Raw genomic sequence first — 15,691 nt, 5'->3', positions numbered from 1 at the left:
GACAGATTCACATGAAAAGAGGAGAACCTGGTGCGTTTCTGCGCCTCCCGTTTTAGGGATTTTATTGTATTATATTCTGATCTTCTATAGATGGGTTTGTGCATGTATAGCCTGCTATCACGGAGAAGGGGTTGGAGAGAAGCATGGAAGTGTGAGAAACACACGGTGAGTGCCAGCTGGGGTCCCTTTGGGTGCCCCTGATGGCAGGTCGTGACCTCAGACAGGTGTAGGCAGATAGGCTTAATAAATACCCAAAATACCTCACTGAAGCACACATACACACACATGAAAAGGGACTGCATAAATGAGTCATATATTACACAAGTGATTGCAAACAATCTCCACCTATATTCCAAACACGCTCATCAGTATACAATCATTATAACAGCTAAAAATAGAGGTTTGAAGGATTTAGAAAAGTGATTTTCTGTGAGTTTGTGCCACTGAACGACCAGAAACAAAGAGATGTAATCAACTCTAAGCATGAATAATGGATTTATTGTATATTGCTTCTTTTATTGTAAACATAACTTTTAATTATCCATGTTTTCCTTAAAAAGGGATCAATTGTTTATGCTTATCCATAAACTGCTTTGGTTTATTGATGTTTTGTCCAACTGAATGTGTGGCGCTTATTTGTGAATTACAAAATGGAGCATCTCCAGGATTAGTATAAGAAAATGACAAACATACTGTCGTCTGATGACCTGGGATATATGCAGTAATGTAGAAATAACATATTGCGCCTCAAATTTAAAGTGGATTTTCCCAATGAATCCAGGTCATCGGGGTGCCTCAGCGCCACAAAAGCTGCCCACCATTCGTCCTCTAGTGGGAGCACATGGAGGCTGCAGTGCAGATGACGTTATAGCAGCTGAGTGTGTGTCCTCCAGTAAAAGGTCACCCCATGGCATTGCACATCATCACTGCTTCTTGACTTCCTGATTGCAATGCCACAATGCTGCCTTTTCTTTGGACATATCATGCTGGAAGGTGTCAGATTTCCAGAGGCATCGTTACAGAGGCTTTCTGCTGCTTGGAAAATGTTTTGTTTTCTCACCGTGTAAATGCAGATTCCACATTTCCTTCTGTCGAATAAGACAACCCGAGATGTGGTGATAAATCCACTAACAGAGGCCAATTATAATCTCAGTTAAAGACCACAGTTGTGTTGAGTTACAGTGCAGCTGATTCTTTGATGCTGAGTTTGTCTGCCACCTGCTGGTTAAGTTCAAAGAGAACAAACAGTCATTGATTACTTTGAGAAGAAATAATACTGGAAATATTGTTTTAAAACATATTTATAAATATATATATATATATATATATATATATATATATATATATATATAAAATACTTTATGAGGCTATTTTATAATAATAATAATAATAATAATAATAATAATAATAATAAAAATGTGCAGTGCAGCCACACTGCTGCTGCTGCATGGTTTGCCCTTGATGGCAGTTTCAGATTGAAAGAAGCTAAGGTTTCCATGACACTGAGTATCACTTACGTGGATCAACTACAGCTGTCCCGCTCAAGCTAAAACAGCCAAACTGATCATATAAAGAGCATTTATACAGTATTTCTACAATGCAATATGTTTTCCGAATTTTACAGCATATCTCTGTTTTTGTCGATGGGAAGTATTACAAGTGTAAAAGAAAGTTTTCATCTTCTCTGTCAATAGAAGCTTATCTCACCTGCTGATTAAGAAGGATGAAGTCCACATATGGCCTGTAAATGTCCTTATATGAAAAATATGTATGTTATGTACGATGGTTATTTTCTTGACAAGGTAAGGTCAGAGTATCTGGCCGACCTCCAAAGGACTGACAGTGAAAAAGTGTTTTCTTTCTTCGAGGACACAGGACATTTTCAGCAACATTATTATATTTTTACATATTTCTTCTGATGTGGTTCTTTTTGTGCATACGGTATAAAGTTTTGTTACAATGCATCCATTTTCTGAATGGAAATTAATCTTTGTGTTTTGGGAATCATATGCCATGCCTAAACGCTGACAGTAGAAATGTGAGATGAAGAGAAGAGAAGAGAAGAGAAGAGAAGAGATAGAAAAAGGTCATGTATGGTCATTTTGGGTTGGGAATGAGCTGGATTTTTATGTGAGAAAGAGCATGTGTCCGCTGTAGTTTATAACAGGGATCAGTGATAAACGGCAACAATGCTGTTTTTAAAAGCTCTTTATTACACATATGCAGTTCAAAAGGATTAATGCATTTGGCAGTCAAAATGCAAATATTATGGTTTCACACAGTAATATTTTCTTTTTCTTTTTTTTTTTTTTTAAAAAGGCAACATACCATAAAAAATCTACAATTTAGAGCATTTTCAATACCCGTTTTTACTGTTGGCAGGATTAAAGAGTAACCGAGCATCATGCTGATGTGGCACGTTTACCCCAACCAGGGGGTTTTGGCTCCACTACCTGGATCGGATTAAAGGTGGATCATTTTGACGGATTAATAGTGCAGTACAGTGTAAGCCCAGTAGAAGGCAGCAACTCTTCACAAAGTAATGAAACACTGGCATGAAAGGCATTTCTTCATCTTTGAGCCAAACACACATGCAAAGAGGAACATTTAAATGCAAACCATAAATGGCTATAAGGCTTCAGCATCATGTTTTCATCTTCACCGTCTGTAGGAAGTGGTTTATTCACGCAGAAGAATCGCAGCCATTACAACCTTTCTGTCAACTGTTGTCAGGATGTCGATATATATTTTTTTAAAGTGTCAGTTTTAAGGCTTTGTTGGTAGATCTGGAAGTGGTTTGGGGTTTCCATTGGGCTCCTTCTTGTTGCTCAATCCTCTCTGTTGAACCGGTCGTCTGTGGCGTCTCCTCTTTGCCTGTCGAGGGTTGGCTTCTGTTGGATCAAGCAGAGGATCCAAATGTAGTTTACCACTCTGAGCATCAGAGGACTCGTCAATAAAAGCCAGATTCTCCCCAAAGTAGTCCAGAGGTTGAGACAAGTGGGGGTCCGGAGGAGTCTCTTCCTTTTTAGGCTCTGCTGCTTTTTCCTCAGGAACTCGCTCCGTTTGTGTGGCCTGAGAATCCGATTCCGTTCCTGATCCTGACCCTGACTCGTTAGGGGAGGAGGATGTCGAGGAGTAAGATCCAGACTCGGTTTCGCTTTCATCCTGATGTTCTTCTCCCTCGGGGGCCCCGGTACCTGACGCATCGTGACCATGACTACGAGGGCCACGGCGGCGCTTTCGGCGGCGCCTTTTGAAGGGGTCGTCGATTTTTCCTGGAATCCGGAAGTCAACAGACATATTCTGGATGTTCTGAGTCCAGTCGGTGGCATGAGCTCGCAGTTCTTCCATCTGTAAGATGAGGAATAAAGTTTTATCATGCTAATTCACACTGGAACAGTATAATCTGGCTCTGGCAATAACTATCGTTTATAAATCGGGTGACTCTCCGCTTCAGATTTAACATATTCAAACCCAAGACTGTCATTGTATATTTTATCTCCTGATTCATAAATGAATTACCTCAGCTCTGGTCTTCTTTGATAGAACCCGGAGCCAGTTCCCAATCATTGCCAGGATAGATGCAAAGTATGCAAGACCCAGCAGGATCCAGAACCACACCAAAGGCTTGTACCAATAACCTTTCCCATCTTTAGTAGAAGACCCTTTCAAACAAATATATCACATACAGAGGAAATGTGTAAAGGCCAGCCATCCATCCATCCATCCATCCATCCATCCATCCATTCATCCATCCATCCATCCATCCATCCATCCATCCCAATGGAGTAAATAAACAGCTCAAATGTGGCCGACTGCCTATAGCAGATATGATCAATAATTCATCTCTCACAAGAAAATTCTCTTGAATAATTAATAACATTGTCTCTGCTGAAAGTGAACTTAATGCATTACAACTGACATCTATATTTATGGGTGTCTAATTAAGTCATACCCACCTACTTATCTTTAGATCAATAAATTCAACAAAAATGCAAAATCTAAAATGAAAGAGTTATGGAAAATTACACTGCTGTATGTTTCATTTTAGCTGCGTTGACCCCAGAGAAAACGCTTTGCTTTGCTTTAGTTGGTAGTTGTGTTGCTCTGCCTCCACACCCTACAACAGCTGGGACTCTATCCAGCTTCGCTGCAACCCTTAATAGGATAAAGCAGGTATAGAGAAAATGGTTGGATGGATGTTGTGTCAAAGCGTGTCCATTGATGACAGACTGTCTGAAATGTAAACACAGTGGCATTGAAATGAAAGAAAAAAACAAACAAACAAACAAACAAACACAAAAGCAAACCCATAGTAACCTTTTTTTTGTGTGTGTGCATACAGGTCTACTGGTCTGAAAAGATGCTTCGCTTATTACATTCAGTTCAGCTCTGATATCTCGACAGGGCAAAACACATGTTCAACTTTGCATGTGAAGAGGGAAAGGGAGGGTCTGAGCTCTCATCACAAGGCTTCTAGGTTTTCTTCCTGCATGTATCTCCTCCTCATGTATCTCCTCCCTCAGTCAATAAGTCTGAGGGAGCTATTATGTAAAAAAAAAAAAAAAAAAAAACTTTTAACCTCAAATGATCATGTCTGTTTATCAAAAATGATAATATTTCAAAGTATAATAATTAGTCAGTGTCATTTGCGAGTGGAGTACATTGTAAAAGTATAATTTTTACTTGTATTAGCATACAAAATCAGAATGACAAAACAGTTCTGAATGGATATGGGTCCATCATTTGACCACTGCTTTTCCTTTCATTTTGTTATGAATATGTGCATACATACTTTCAATTCAATTAACAGAATATTCATCATGTTTTTGTGAGGTATTTTATGAGGGGAAATTGAGGCAGTGGAGCTAAAGCTGCAAGCAGACTGATAAGCTGGCGGCGTTGCAGCATAAGGTGAGATCACTGTTAACAGACAGCAGGCTGCAGAGCACAGCGGTATTTCTGTATTCATTATATTGAGTTTAGTCCCATGCACGCTGCTCAGAGGAATCCAGTCAGCGGCTCATTTGGCTGCTGTCAGGTTCTTCCTCCTCTCTTATGCAGCTGTGAGGTATGATTTGCAGCTTTGCTCCATGTCTCTTTGCTTGCCAGTATCTGTTGACATCTCACAGCTAGCAAGAAACAAAGGATAAAAGCCATGCCTTCTGGAAAAAGACAATGAAATGGGTGTTACCTGCATGATCAGGAAAAGCCTGACAGTGAGTGGTTAATGTCTTAGTTTAATGTGCCTGATTTCATCACTCACTGACACAGCTGGGAAGGATCTATAAATATAAATTAAGGAATGCTTGTTTGATTTCATCCACTTCCAGGCAATATTTTATTTTGATGGAGATTTTCTAAATTTCAAGCAAACATTTTATTTGTTGGCATAATTATATAGTTATCTTGAAAATAGTTAACCTTAGAGAATAAGGTTACATTTTCTTTGCAGGCATGGCGTTCTCTGTATCCTGTTTAAGATATATTCAGGTTAGCGGGAATGGAAGGAAATATTTTGACACTTACAGAAATGAATAAACTCTTTGTTTACACATATGACCCCACATTATATGGCAATGATGTGTAAAATATAAGTTGGTGAGTATTGTAGTCTATGAGTTTTACAAGTTTGTGTTTTCAGCTAAAATATCCATTATTATCATAATCCATCATCTGTGTCCTATAGTATGAACATTATGACTTAACATTGAACTGTATGTGCCCCTTGACAAGCATCGAACTATCTAGTCTTCAGTTTAGACCTATTGTTTTTAATTTCATGCATCACAGGTTAGGAAGGACAATAAAACCTTTTAAGTCTTGAACTTAATGGTACATGCAATCCCCAACAGATTGCATGCTATGTTAACAAATGTAAAGTGATCTGTGGTTGATGAGCTTCTATACCTGCAACATAGTCACCAAAGCCCACAGTGGTCAAGGTAATAACCACAAAGTAGGCAGATTCCAGAAGGCTCCATTCCTCCACCTCTTGGAAAACCAGGATAGGCACCGCAACAAAGAGCAGAAGACCCAGCAGGATGGACAGGACGGCTGAGATCACACGCACAATGGTGGGACTGACCTTCCATTTCTGCCAGCAAGGTCAGAGAACATACTGCAATGAGACATGTGGGAACACTATAACTGTAGGGACATCAAACAGAGATGTTTAAGGCTCTGACCAGGAAGAGTTTCTCTATTTTGGCAACAGCCTTTCTAAGTCCAGTACCCAGGTGGTCTCCAACTCCAGCAAGCAGGATGCCAAACATCGGGATTCCCACCAGAGCGTAAAAAATGCAAAACAGCTGCCCTCCCTCCGTTTTTGGGGAGATGTTCCCATAACCTGGCGCGACAGAGGTTGAAGAGCAACCGATGAGAAAACAAAAGGTAGACTGTCACAAATAGACCTCAGACACCTACCGATGGTGGTGATGATGGTCCCTGAGAAAAAAAAGGCACTGGCTAAATCCCAGCTACTGACATATGTGGTGTTGCCTGTGGCATCCACACCTGCTCCGACAGCCTCCTCCATGATCTGAGAAGGGACAGAGGAGAAGAAGACACTGGCTTGATTATGAAACAGAGGAGAAAATGATATTTAAATTAACAATAAACAATGATTGTAAATGATCTGTCACCATCACAAGCAGTTAAAAAGACGACTGCCACATTTTTTTCATGTGCAATATTGTCCTTTTACAGACATATACAACACTTTTCTTTGTCTTTGGTATTATTTGACTTTTTATTCATTTGATTTATTCTATAAAAATATTTCTAAAATAATATTCTGTCATATTTATATAATAGAAATATTTTCTAAAAACTGACTAGTATCATTTACTTGTCCTGTTTATCACCAAGGTAAAGCTGGTAATTACATGTGTGTGTACATATGAAATTTTATGCTATATTTGTTTATTCTTCAGTGAGTGGCAGTGTGTTGGGTGACTCTCCTATGCCCACTGTAGTGGCAAAATTGCAAATTACCATCCTCACTTATGCGTATACTAAAAACAGCCTCTAAATAGGTGTTCATTGTAGATGCGATGCATCAAAGAGTTAGGACTCAATGATGTGCTGCCAAATCTCTGACCTGCCAGCAACAATGATCTAATTCCTGGCACGATTGTCTGCTGTGTGTTCATCTGCAACCTTGACATTAAACTTAAGCATGATGGAGTTGGTCTACCCTAAAAGTGAATTTCTTATGACTTTATATTTTATTCTTTTATTGTATGTTCCTGTTATTAATTGGAGGTGGATTTGATAGGCTGTGTTATCCAGCTGGTTTGATAACTAACAGCTACAGTTATGTTTCCATATACTAGTTGCTGGTGTTTTGGTTGTTGTTTAAGTTGTTCTCAGATTTTCTTCCCACAGGTGCTCCTGATGATCCTCTGCCTTGCTTCCTTAAACAGACTGTTAAGCTTATTTACAGGTGAGGCAACTGGTTTTCTGTTTTTCTGTACAGGTTCAGTTGTGCAGTTGTTCCTTTTTTCTTCTCTTCATCAATTTGCATCTGTAGATGCATTTCATATTATTTTTCCTTTTATTTTTTGTGACACTTGATTCATAGCATACTACAATATTTCCAAAAACTTAGATTATGTGAGCAGCTCCTTTATTCACAATCTAACTGTATGTAATTTAATAGATATGAAATGTGGAACCAGAATACATGTTTAAAAGCATTTTCGGGAGGCTGTATGGTTCCCCTGTCGGCATGGGTTTACTCCAGGTACTTTGGCTTCCTCTCATAGTTCAAAAACATACATCGTGCAAGGAATGAGTGTGAGGAGATGGACTTTAATTTGACACACACACGACAGTAATATCAGAAGTAACATTTGAGGTAAAAAGAAAAGAAATCACAGGATGTGACTATTTTACAGACAAACCAGCAGGTATTTAAAGAAAAACTGTTGTTGAACGTTGTGCAATTTGTGATGCTGTTACGAATGACTCTGCAGGAAGAAGGTTTGACTAAAATGAAAACCTTCTGAGGCACATATGACTTTTGGTTCAGTGAAACCTGACCCACAAACTCCATGTGAAGACCAACATCTGAGACATGAACCCATGAAAGCTGCTCGGCTCTATCATAAATTCAATTGAACTGTCATCAAGTGCATTTCACTCTTTGTGGTTGTTATATTTAGAAGTGTTATTTAGTCCAAGGTGACTTTAATGTCAGTTTTTAATGTAGTAGCTAACAATAATTGCGTATGGCCTTGTCACTGTCCAGTCATAGAAGAGTATTAAATAAAAGCCCAAACGTTCAGTATTTCCTAAATCTGATCACATTTGGTTTCTAACCTTATCCAAATACATGTAGGGTTTAAATTTTACCCATCAGTGGCAAAAACCTTTCCAATTAACTAAGATGACTAAAATTCAAACAAAGTAAAACCAAAGATACTGTATATTTCCATCTAAAAGAAGACAAGTGTGTCACAATAGAATGAAGACATAGTTTTACTTTATTCTACAGAGTGTGTTTCTTATAATCACGCCTTGGCATTAGTCTCACACACCAGGACAGATGAATGTAAATGATTATGTGCACCCAGGTGTTGTGTTCCTATCAGTGCCGTGCTGAGCTTAAGCCAGTAAAAACCCACTGTACTGTGGAGTCCTTCAATGCAGCACTGGGAGGTTTAAAGTGGCTCTATTATGTACATTTCAGTCTAATTTATTTGAATATACAAGTCCAGAAGGGCAAGAAAACATCAACCATTTTTCACAAACCCCTTTAATTTTGCATTGATCTTCTCAGATCAGCCTCTGCCAGATACAAGCGAACAGAGAAAGCTCCGTCCTAAGTCCTGCCTGCGGGCTGCATCTGATTGGTCAACCGCTGGGAGTAGTTATACTGAGCAGTGAAGGTGGGTGTGGCTTTCTTCTTGTGAACATGCATAACCTAAAGAAGATGACCAATCACTGAGTCCCTCCCCTGGGATGTCACTAAAATTTCAAAGTAAAAGAAACTCTTGAAAACCAATTGTTACCATCGCCATGAAAACCAAACGTAGAGTGCTGGAAAACTCAAACATGCATTTAGGTGATGAAAAAACGGCGCCACTCATATGTCTGATGAGTATTCAACCCAGTACCACTGTAGAAAGCTCAGAAAACTAGAAGTAGCTTAAAAGGGCCCCTTTAAAGACTTTCACACTGCATTCAATAGTCAGATGTTAGACATGTCTCATCAGTTGTTTTATTAGATAATTATTAGTATTCAAATGACTCTTTAACATGGACGTTGTTACTGTGAGACCATTCATGAGAATTTCGATTGATGTATTGAATGAAAAGTGTCATATTTGACAAGATCCCCCTCATACAGTAACATTTTAAAAATGCTTCAGCCACAGTTTCATGTTTCAGAGCTGTTTGCTGTCTTCTTTAAACAATCAAGCACAGTATGAGTTAGTTTCAGCTTCAAGTCAACCTTTTCAGAGCTGTGATGCTGGTTTGTTATATGTCTACGGGCAAAATCACCAGGGACACGATTTGGCACATGATTACATTTACATTGGGGAAAAGTGGCTGTGAGGATATGCCTTAATGTCTATGGCTGCTCTTACACCTGCTTTGTTAGGTGTTGTTGCAGATATGTATATATCTTGTGCATTTTGACTCTGGTTTTCAGTAATATCATACCAGACTTTAGAAAATCATGAGAAAATCTGATGTGGAATTTCTTCCTACACATGTGAGGTCAGTTACAGTCATGTCATCTTATCTGTGCTGAGCCTGTTACAACACTGTGGATATATTGGCCTCACACCAACAGAAATCACACTCCTAGTACCAAAATCACAGGACATCTGCCATGTTTCCTGACAATTTACATCAGTATTTCAACCTGATCACTTGTATTTAACTTACATTCACTGTGTGTCAATGTGCTCACCTATACTGTGTATTAATTAGGCATAAGCATGTGTTGGGCTAAAGACATTATTGACTGCACAAGCAAACAAGAGCTAGCTAACACAGCCAAAATAAACTGTTGACTTTGTTAGTTATCTGGCAAATATGGGCAGCTCTGTTTAATTAAGCGCTTTAAATCTTAAGGAGTGTATTAACTGCTACAACATGTTAGCTGGAACGACAAATGTGCTGCTTGGTGCGAACAATTTCAGGCTTCTTGTGCTGCAACAACCTCTAACTATCCTGGCTCTGATTAAATTACTGTTCTGTTTTTTCACACTTTTCATATAAGGTGCTTGCACGGGGCTTCGTAATGACCAAGTTGGCCTTCTGTACTATGAAATAGTTTATAAATCATCCTTAATTGTTTTATACACTACCAGGATATAGTACATTCGGTAGATTCAGTAATGTATTGATACTCATTTAAGGATAAATGAAAAAAATAGTGACTTTATATCAGGCAAAAAACTGAGTTTGTAGTTTGTTTGTTTTTTTAAACAAGCTAGAAAATCAAACTTTAGGATGAGCACCTTTTATTCTTCAGCAGAGCCCAAATCCTTTTAAGACAAGCTTGCCATTTCTTTAAGTGGTCTTTAGGAGTTCACCAGACTTCTTTAAGGTCTTCCCAAAGCTCCTGTTCAGATATTGCTTCCTTTTATTTAATTCTACTGGAATAATGCCACACTGCTATGAAGCAAGAAGTCTTCAAGAGTGATTAATCTGATTAATTATTGTTGCAAATTTCCAGTCAGGTTCTTGTTTCATTTGGCATACTGCCCACTTCAGAAAGACTTCTTGTGAGCCCCCCCTTCCATGATGTCCATTTACGATGTGTCTTTAGTGAACAGGAGAGAGATCAAGTCTTCTTTTTTTGCCCTTGAATTGTCCAGACCCCCCTTTTTTAAGGATTAGTTCTTATGCCAAGTTTTGTTTTTTAGCAAATAGTTCTTTGGAAAATCACTCTGCTGGTGCAAAACATACTTTTCTGTTCGTTGAACTGTATCATCTCTGGCATTTCTATGCAAACAAATAAAATAAAAAAGTGCCAAAAGACAAAAGTTAAAGTTTTCTAGTATTTATAGATATAACACTGGGTAAGGTGTTGTTTTTAGACTTAAATGATTCCCAGGATTGTATTAAATGATTGAACAACACAAAAATATATTGAAAATGTTCATGTACAACATCTGGATGCATGGAAGCATATTGGGAGACAAAAGAAGTCAATTTCAAAGAGAAAAAGAAAAAACTATCGGTTTTAAGATGAACGTTTAGGCTTCTTGGAGGTTGCACAGCACTGTGGCCTCTGTCAAGTCCTGAGTGAACGAGAATGGACTTGCAACAGGAAAAGACATTTTGGAGGAAGGAATTTTTTTCCCTGATAACTCTTAACAGCAATTAACATGGGGCCAAAGGCATTGCATCACCAAAAACTTGTCAAAGTAGTTAACAGTGCTGTCGGTCTTACGGGGTCAGAGACTTTTCATTTGAACACAATTGAATGCAGATACAGAGACGTAAACTAAATGTTGAGTTTGCAGAGTTATGTTGTAAAGCACTTTGCAATGCAACTGTACGAAATGTGCTGTAAATAAAGTTTGATTTGAATTAACCAGTTTTGGTGATATTGTATATTAAAGATGCAATGTTGTGTTCAGTAATAAAGTAATGCTATCTAATTAAATCAGACTTAATGAGATGGAGACTTCATTAAACAGAATTAGCCGACTCTGTTCAATCATAACCGATTGCTGATTCATTTATTGTAAATGATTTAGTCTTATGTCATAATGTCTGGCTTTAATCCATGCACACAAACACACACATACACACACATATGTATGTGTGTATGTATATATATATATATATATATATATATATATATATATATATATATATATATATAGACATACATATATATATATACATATACATATATATATATATATATATATATATATACATATATATATATACATATACATATATATATATATATATATATATACATATATATATATATATATATATATATATATATATATATATATATATATATATATATATATATATATATATATATATATATATATATATATATATATATATGCATATATATGTGTGTGTGTGTATGTCATAATGTAGGATTTGCATGTAGTCTTTAGTTCCTCTTTCCTATTTTAATTTTTATTTTGTAGTTGCGTTTTTTTGTCTAGCCTTGTTTCCCGTTCATCTATTCACCTGGCTTCACTTAGCTTACCAATTCCTCTGTTTTTTTCCCTTTGTATTTCTATCCCTTGGTTTCTGTTCTCAGTTGCTGGTTCATTGTCTGTAGTCACGTCTGTAAAACTGTTCATAAAGTTTTACATTAAAATGTCTTGATTCCATGCCTCTCCAGCTTGCTTTTGGGTCCATATATGTATGTATATATATAAATATATAAATGTATCTGGCATTATTAGCTCTGTTTTCAAGCACTAAACAAACTTAAGAAATGATGTGACTGGCAAAGAGACACTCATGAAGAAAAGAATAACACTTCATGAAGTGTTAGATTGCTCCTCTTCTGTCCTCCAGTTGCTTTCACCTTTTCAAAAGTAGCATCTGCTGCATCTATACGATACTTTGAAGCTGAAACAGTAATTTACTGTGGTCGTTTTGGAGCGAAGACAGGCATCTCAGCACCACAACGCAGTTGCCAAACCACCATCGTAAGGCTCAACTTTCATGCTCTCAAACACATGCTTGTGCAGAACCATCATGACATAGCAGCCCAGATCACACCTGTTATCTGTTAACTGACCGCAGTAAACCTCTGAAGGACCCCATAAAACACATTCAAAGCATGCTGAGGTGCATTCATGGGGTCAAACAAATTCCTAATGAATGTAAAATCTGAAGTAGAGCCAGTTACCCGCTGGACTCCATGACAACACAACAGGGGGTGTTCACTGGCAGATTATTTGCCTCATGTAAAAATAACAACCAGCTTTGACTGAACACTGGCAGGTGCTTCATGTTGCAAGTTCAGTTTCTGCAGTTATGCCTGCAAATACAACTTAATATGATGTGGAAAGTTAAAAACATGCATTAAGCTTGGCAGATGGTTTGGGTTTTTTTTTTTTTTTTTGTATGTTTTCTAAAAAATTCTTTAACTTTTTAAACTCCCATCATCCCAATTTAATCATAAAAGGAAAGCTGCCATACAAATGTCAAACTGGATAGTATAAATGTGCACAGCTTGTTTTTTTTTTTTTTTTGTATAACCTGGTCACACTCCTTTAAATAACAGAAAACAGACATAATGATAGATGAGTCAATTCAATCCATAACTAAAATATTATGATGCCCAGTAAAAATAAGTATGAACAAAGTGAGTAACACTTTCAGATATCAAAACTTCAAACTAAAATGCAGATGATGAGTGGTTTCTGTCACTGCAGAATCTGTTTTACCTTTATAAAGTTCTGCAGGGTCGCAGAGTCGATGCAGGACAAGTTCAACAGGAACTCCTGGGTCTGGTTCTGCAGACTCTTATAATTCCTCTCCTCTTCTGGAGTCTCCAGGGCGCGGAACACAACAGCTCCCAGCACCAAGTACAGAAGCACTGCCGTGAAGATGACAAGCAGGGTGGAGCAGCGCATGGCTGCACCTCCACTCAGTCCCAGCACAGGCTGCTGCTTCTCTGGGCCAGTCTCAACTCTGATGTGGCCCTGATCCCAGCTGCTGCAGCTGAAACATCAGCAACCACAAAAGCACACAGGTTTCAGACTGACCACAGCCCCTCACAGCAATACACGCCGTACACTCTCCTGCAGCAAACAAACTGTTATATTATTTGCACCTGGCACTAAATCGACTCAGGATTCACCACACTGCTGACATACAGAAAACACAACATGCAAGATAAAACACCCTGTCATCCAACAGATGCCACTGTGGTAGCGTCTGTAAAACATAAATGATCCATGAAAACACAGACAGATGCAACCACAATAGCTGAGCTCACCTGTCAATTCGTTTTAACTGCCCACGCCTTCGTCTTTTCCAGTCTCTCTTTTCACCAGCTCTGATGATGGAGTCCCTGGACCCGTAACCACTGGGGAACCCGTCCGCCTCACACTCTGCAGGACGGGACACTGAGCAGAACCACAGACACAGATAGCCGTCGTTTAACCTTGCAGCATTTAAATCAACTGCAATAAAAACATTTCATCTCTAAAACCTGTAAACATGTCAGTGATGACACGCTCTCATATTAAATTTTCCTTAACCATACATTTTCTGGACTCTGTAATTAAACTACAGTAGCCTTATGGGTTGAAAAAATCACTGTAGATGATGGCTTCCATTGTTCACATGATGCTGATCATCTGTTAGGGGTGAAATACTTTAAAGTGTATGACTGATAAGATAATGTCGGTCACGTTTAGCTCAACTCAACAAGACTCTCGTTTATTAATGTTGAAACTGGAACCTATAGCTTTGCACCAATCCATCTTTACCTTGTTAAAGCGATGGAGTTGAGAAACTAATAGATGTGTCAGATACTCCCACTTTCCTGGTAATTCATAAATGACAGGTAAGGATTTTATCTCTCGGACTGGTAGGCACGCCACTTTGCAATTCATTTTGAATCACTAAAAAGCATGCCAGGGGAGAAAAGAAAAGCTAAAATCCTCTAAAGTTTGAAGATTGCTGCACTTTAGTCAGCAGATCAGTTGGTCCTGATCCAAAATTAGAGCAATAAACTGTCACACAGTGACAGCAAAATATAGTCTTGCATGCCAAACAGCTTTACAGTTGCTGGGAAAACACAAAGGGACAGTCCACTTACAGAAATGAGCAAGTCAAAGCCAGAAGTTGGCAAGATATGAAAGACTTATACTCATATTAACACAAATTAATAAATTCCTTCATGCATTCAATTCATTTGCACCGATTAAAAATGGAACAAATCCAACTTGTAACAATGTTCATGACAATGTGAAAAAACTCTGAGCCACAGTTTTCTAAAAAAAAATAAATAAATAAATAAATACATTATTGCAGCATATTTAAATCCAAACTAGGCCACTCATCGTGAATGAAAGAAGATTTCTTTTAACAGTTGGCCAATATCCTGTTAGCCTTCTGCATACCAGCCTCAGATTGTAACACAGAATGCCAGACACTTAACAAAAAGGAAACTGTAATATGCATGGCATTAATGCCAGCAATGCTGCTGCTGCAGCAGTCGAAACACAGCCGTAATGATCCTCCTTTATCACCATTTAGATTCCCTCTGGATTCATACGATTTGACACTGACCAATGCTGCAGGCAGTCTAACCATATTTTACTTACCTCAGTCTGAAGGATCATAAGAACCCAGAGTGTAGCAGCCACCTCTTGCAGAGTTTCCCTCGAGTTCAAGCAGCTGCATTCAGTAAGTGTTTGTGAGCATGAGCGAGTGTGAGGAGGGAGGTTTGTGCTGAGTACACAAGAGAGGAAAAGGTACTCAATCAAAGAGACTTTATGTAAAGAGTGAGCGAGTGAATTAAAGAGAGAGTGCGGATAAAAGTAGAGAATGTGATGAAGCTTGGTTTGATTTCTGTCCTTTTTTTTTTTTTTTTTTCTAAAGCTTTAAGATACATTGACAGGAACACATACTACATCTGACTGCACCACTAGCTTGTGTCTGTATTTAGGTTTTTTTTGTAGGGTGCTATTAAACTGTATGTGCACAGTAAAGCAGTAACGAC

At 38.2% G+C, this 15,691-nt stretch overlaps 1 protein-coding gene across 1 annotated transcript; it reads right to left on the bottom strand.

Annotated features, from left to right (window-relative positions):
* Positions 1-2,226: 2,226 nt before the first annotated feature.
* kcnk4b (potassium channel, subfamily K, member 4b) lies at positions 2,227-15,425 on the bottom strand. Its single transcript, XM_079247197.1, has 8 exons — positions 15,294-15,425; positions 13,958-14,087; positions 13,404-13,680; positions 6,427-6,541; positions 6,189-6,349; positions 5,911-6,097; positions 3,523-3,665; positions 2,227-3,351 (listed from the first exon to the last, which is right to left on the bottom strand). Exons 3-8 carry the CDS (start codon positions 13,590-13,592, stop codon positions 2,767-2,769), a joined length of 1,380 nt encoding a protein of 459 aa, XP_079103323.1. The 5' UTR covers positions 13,593-13,680; positions 13,958-14,087; positions 15,294-15,425; the 3' UTR covers positions 2,227-2,766.
* Between the last annotated feature and the right edge of the window lie 266 nt (positions 15,426-15,691).

Source organism: Telmatherina bonti (genome assembly GCF_933228915.1).
Source record: "Telmatherina bonti genome assembly, chromosome: 10".
Lineage (NCBI taxonomy): Eukaryota > Metazoa > Chordata > Actinopteri > Atheriniformes > Telmatherinidae > Telmatherina > Telmatherina bonti.
Note: the sequence above shows the minus strand (reverse complement) of the source record. Positions and strands in the feature narration are given on the sequence as shown.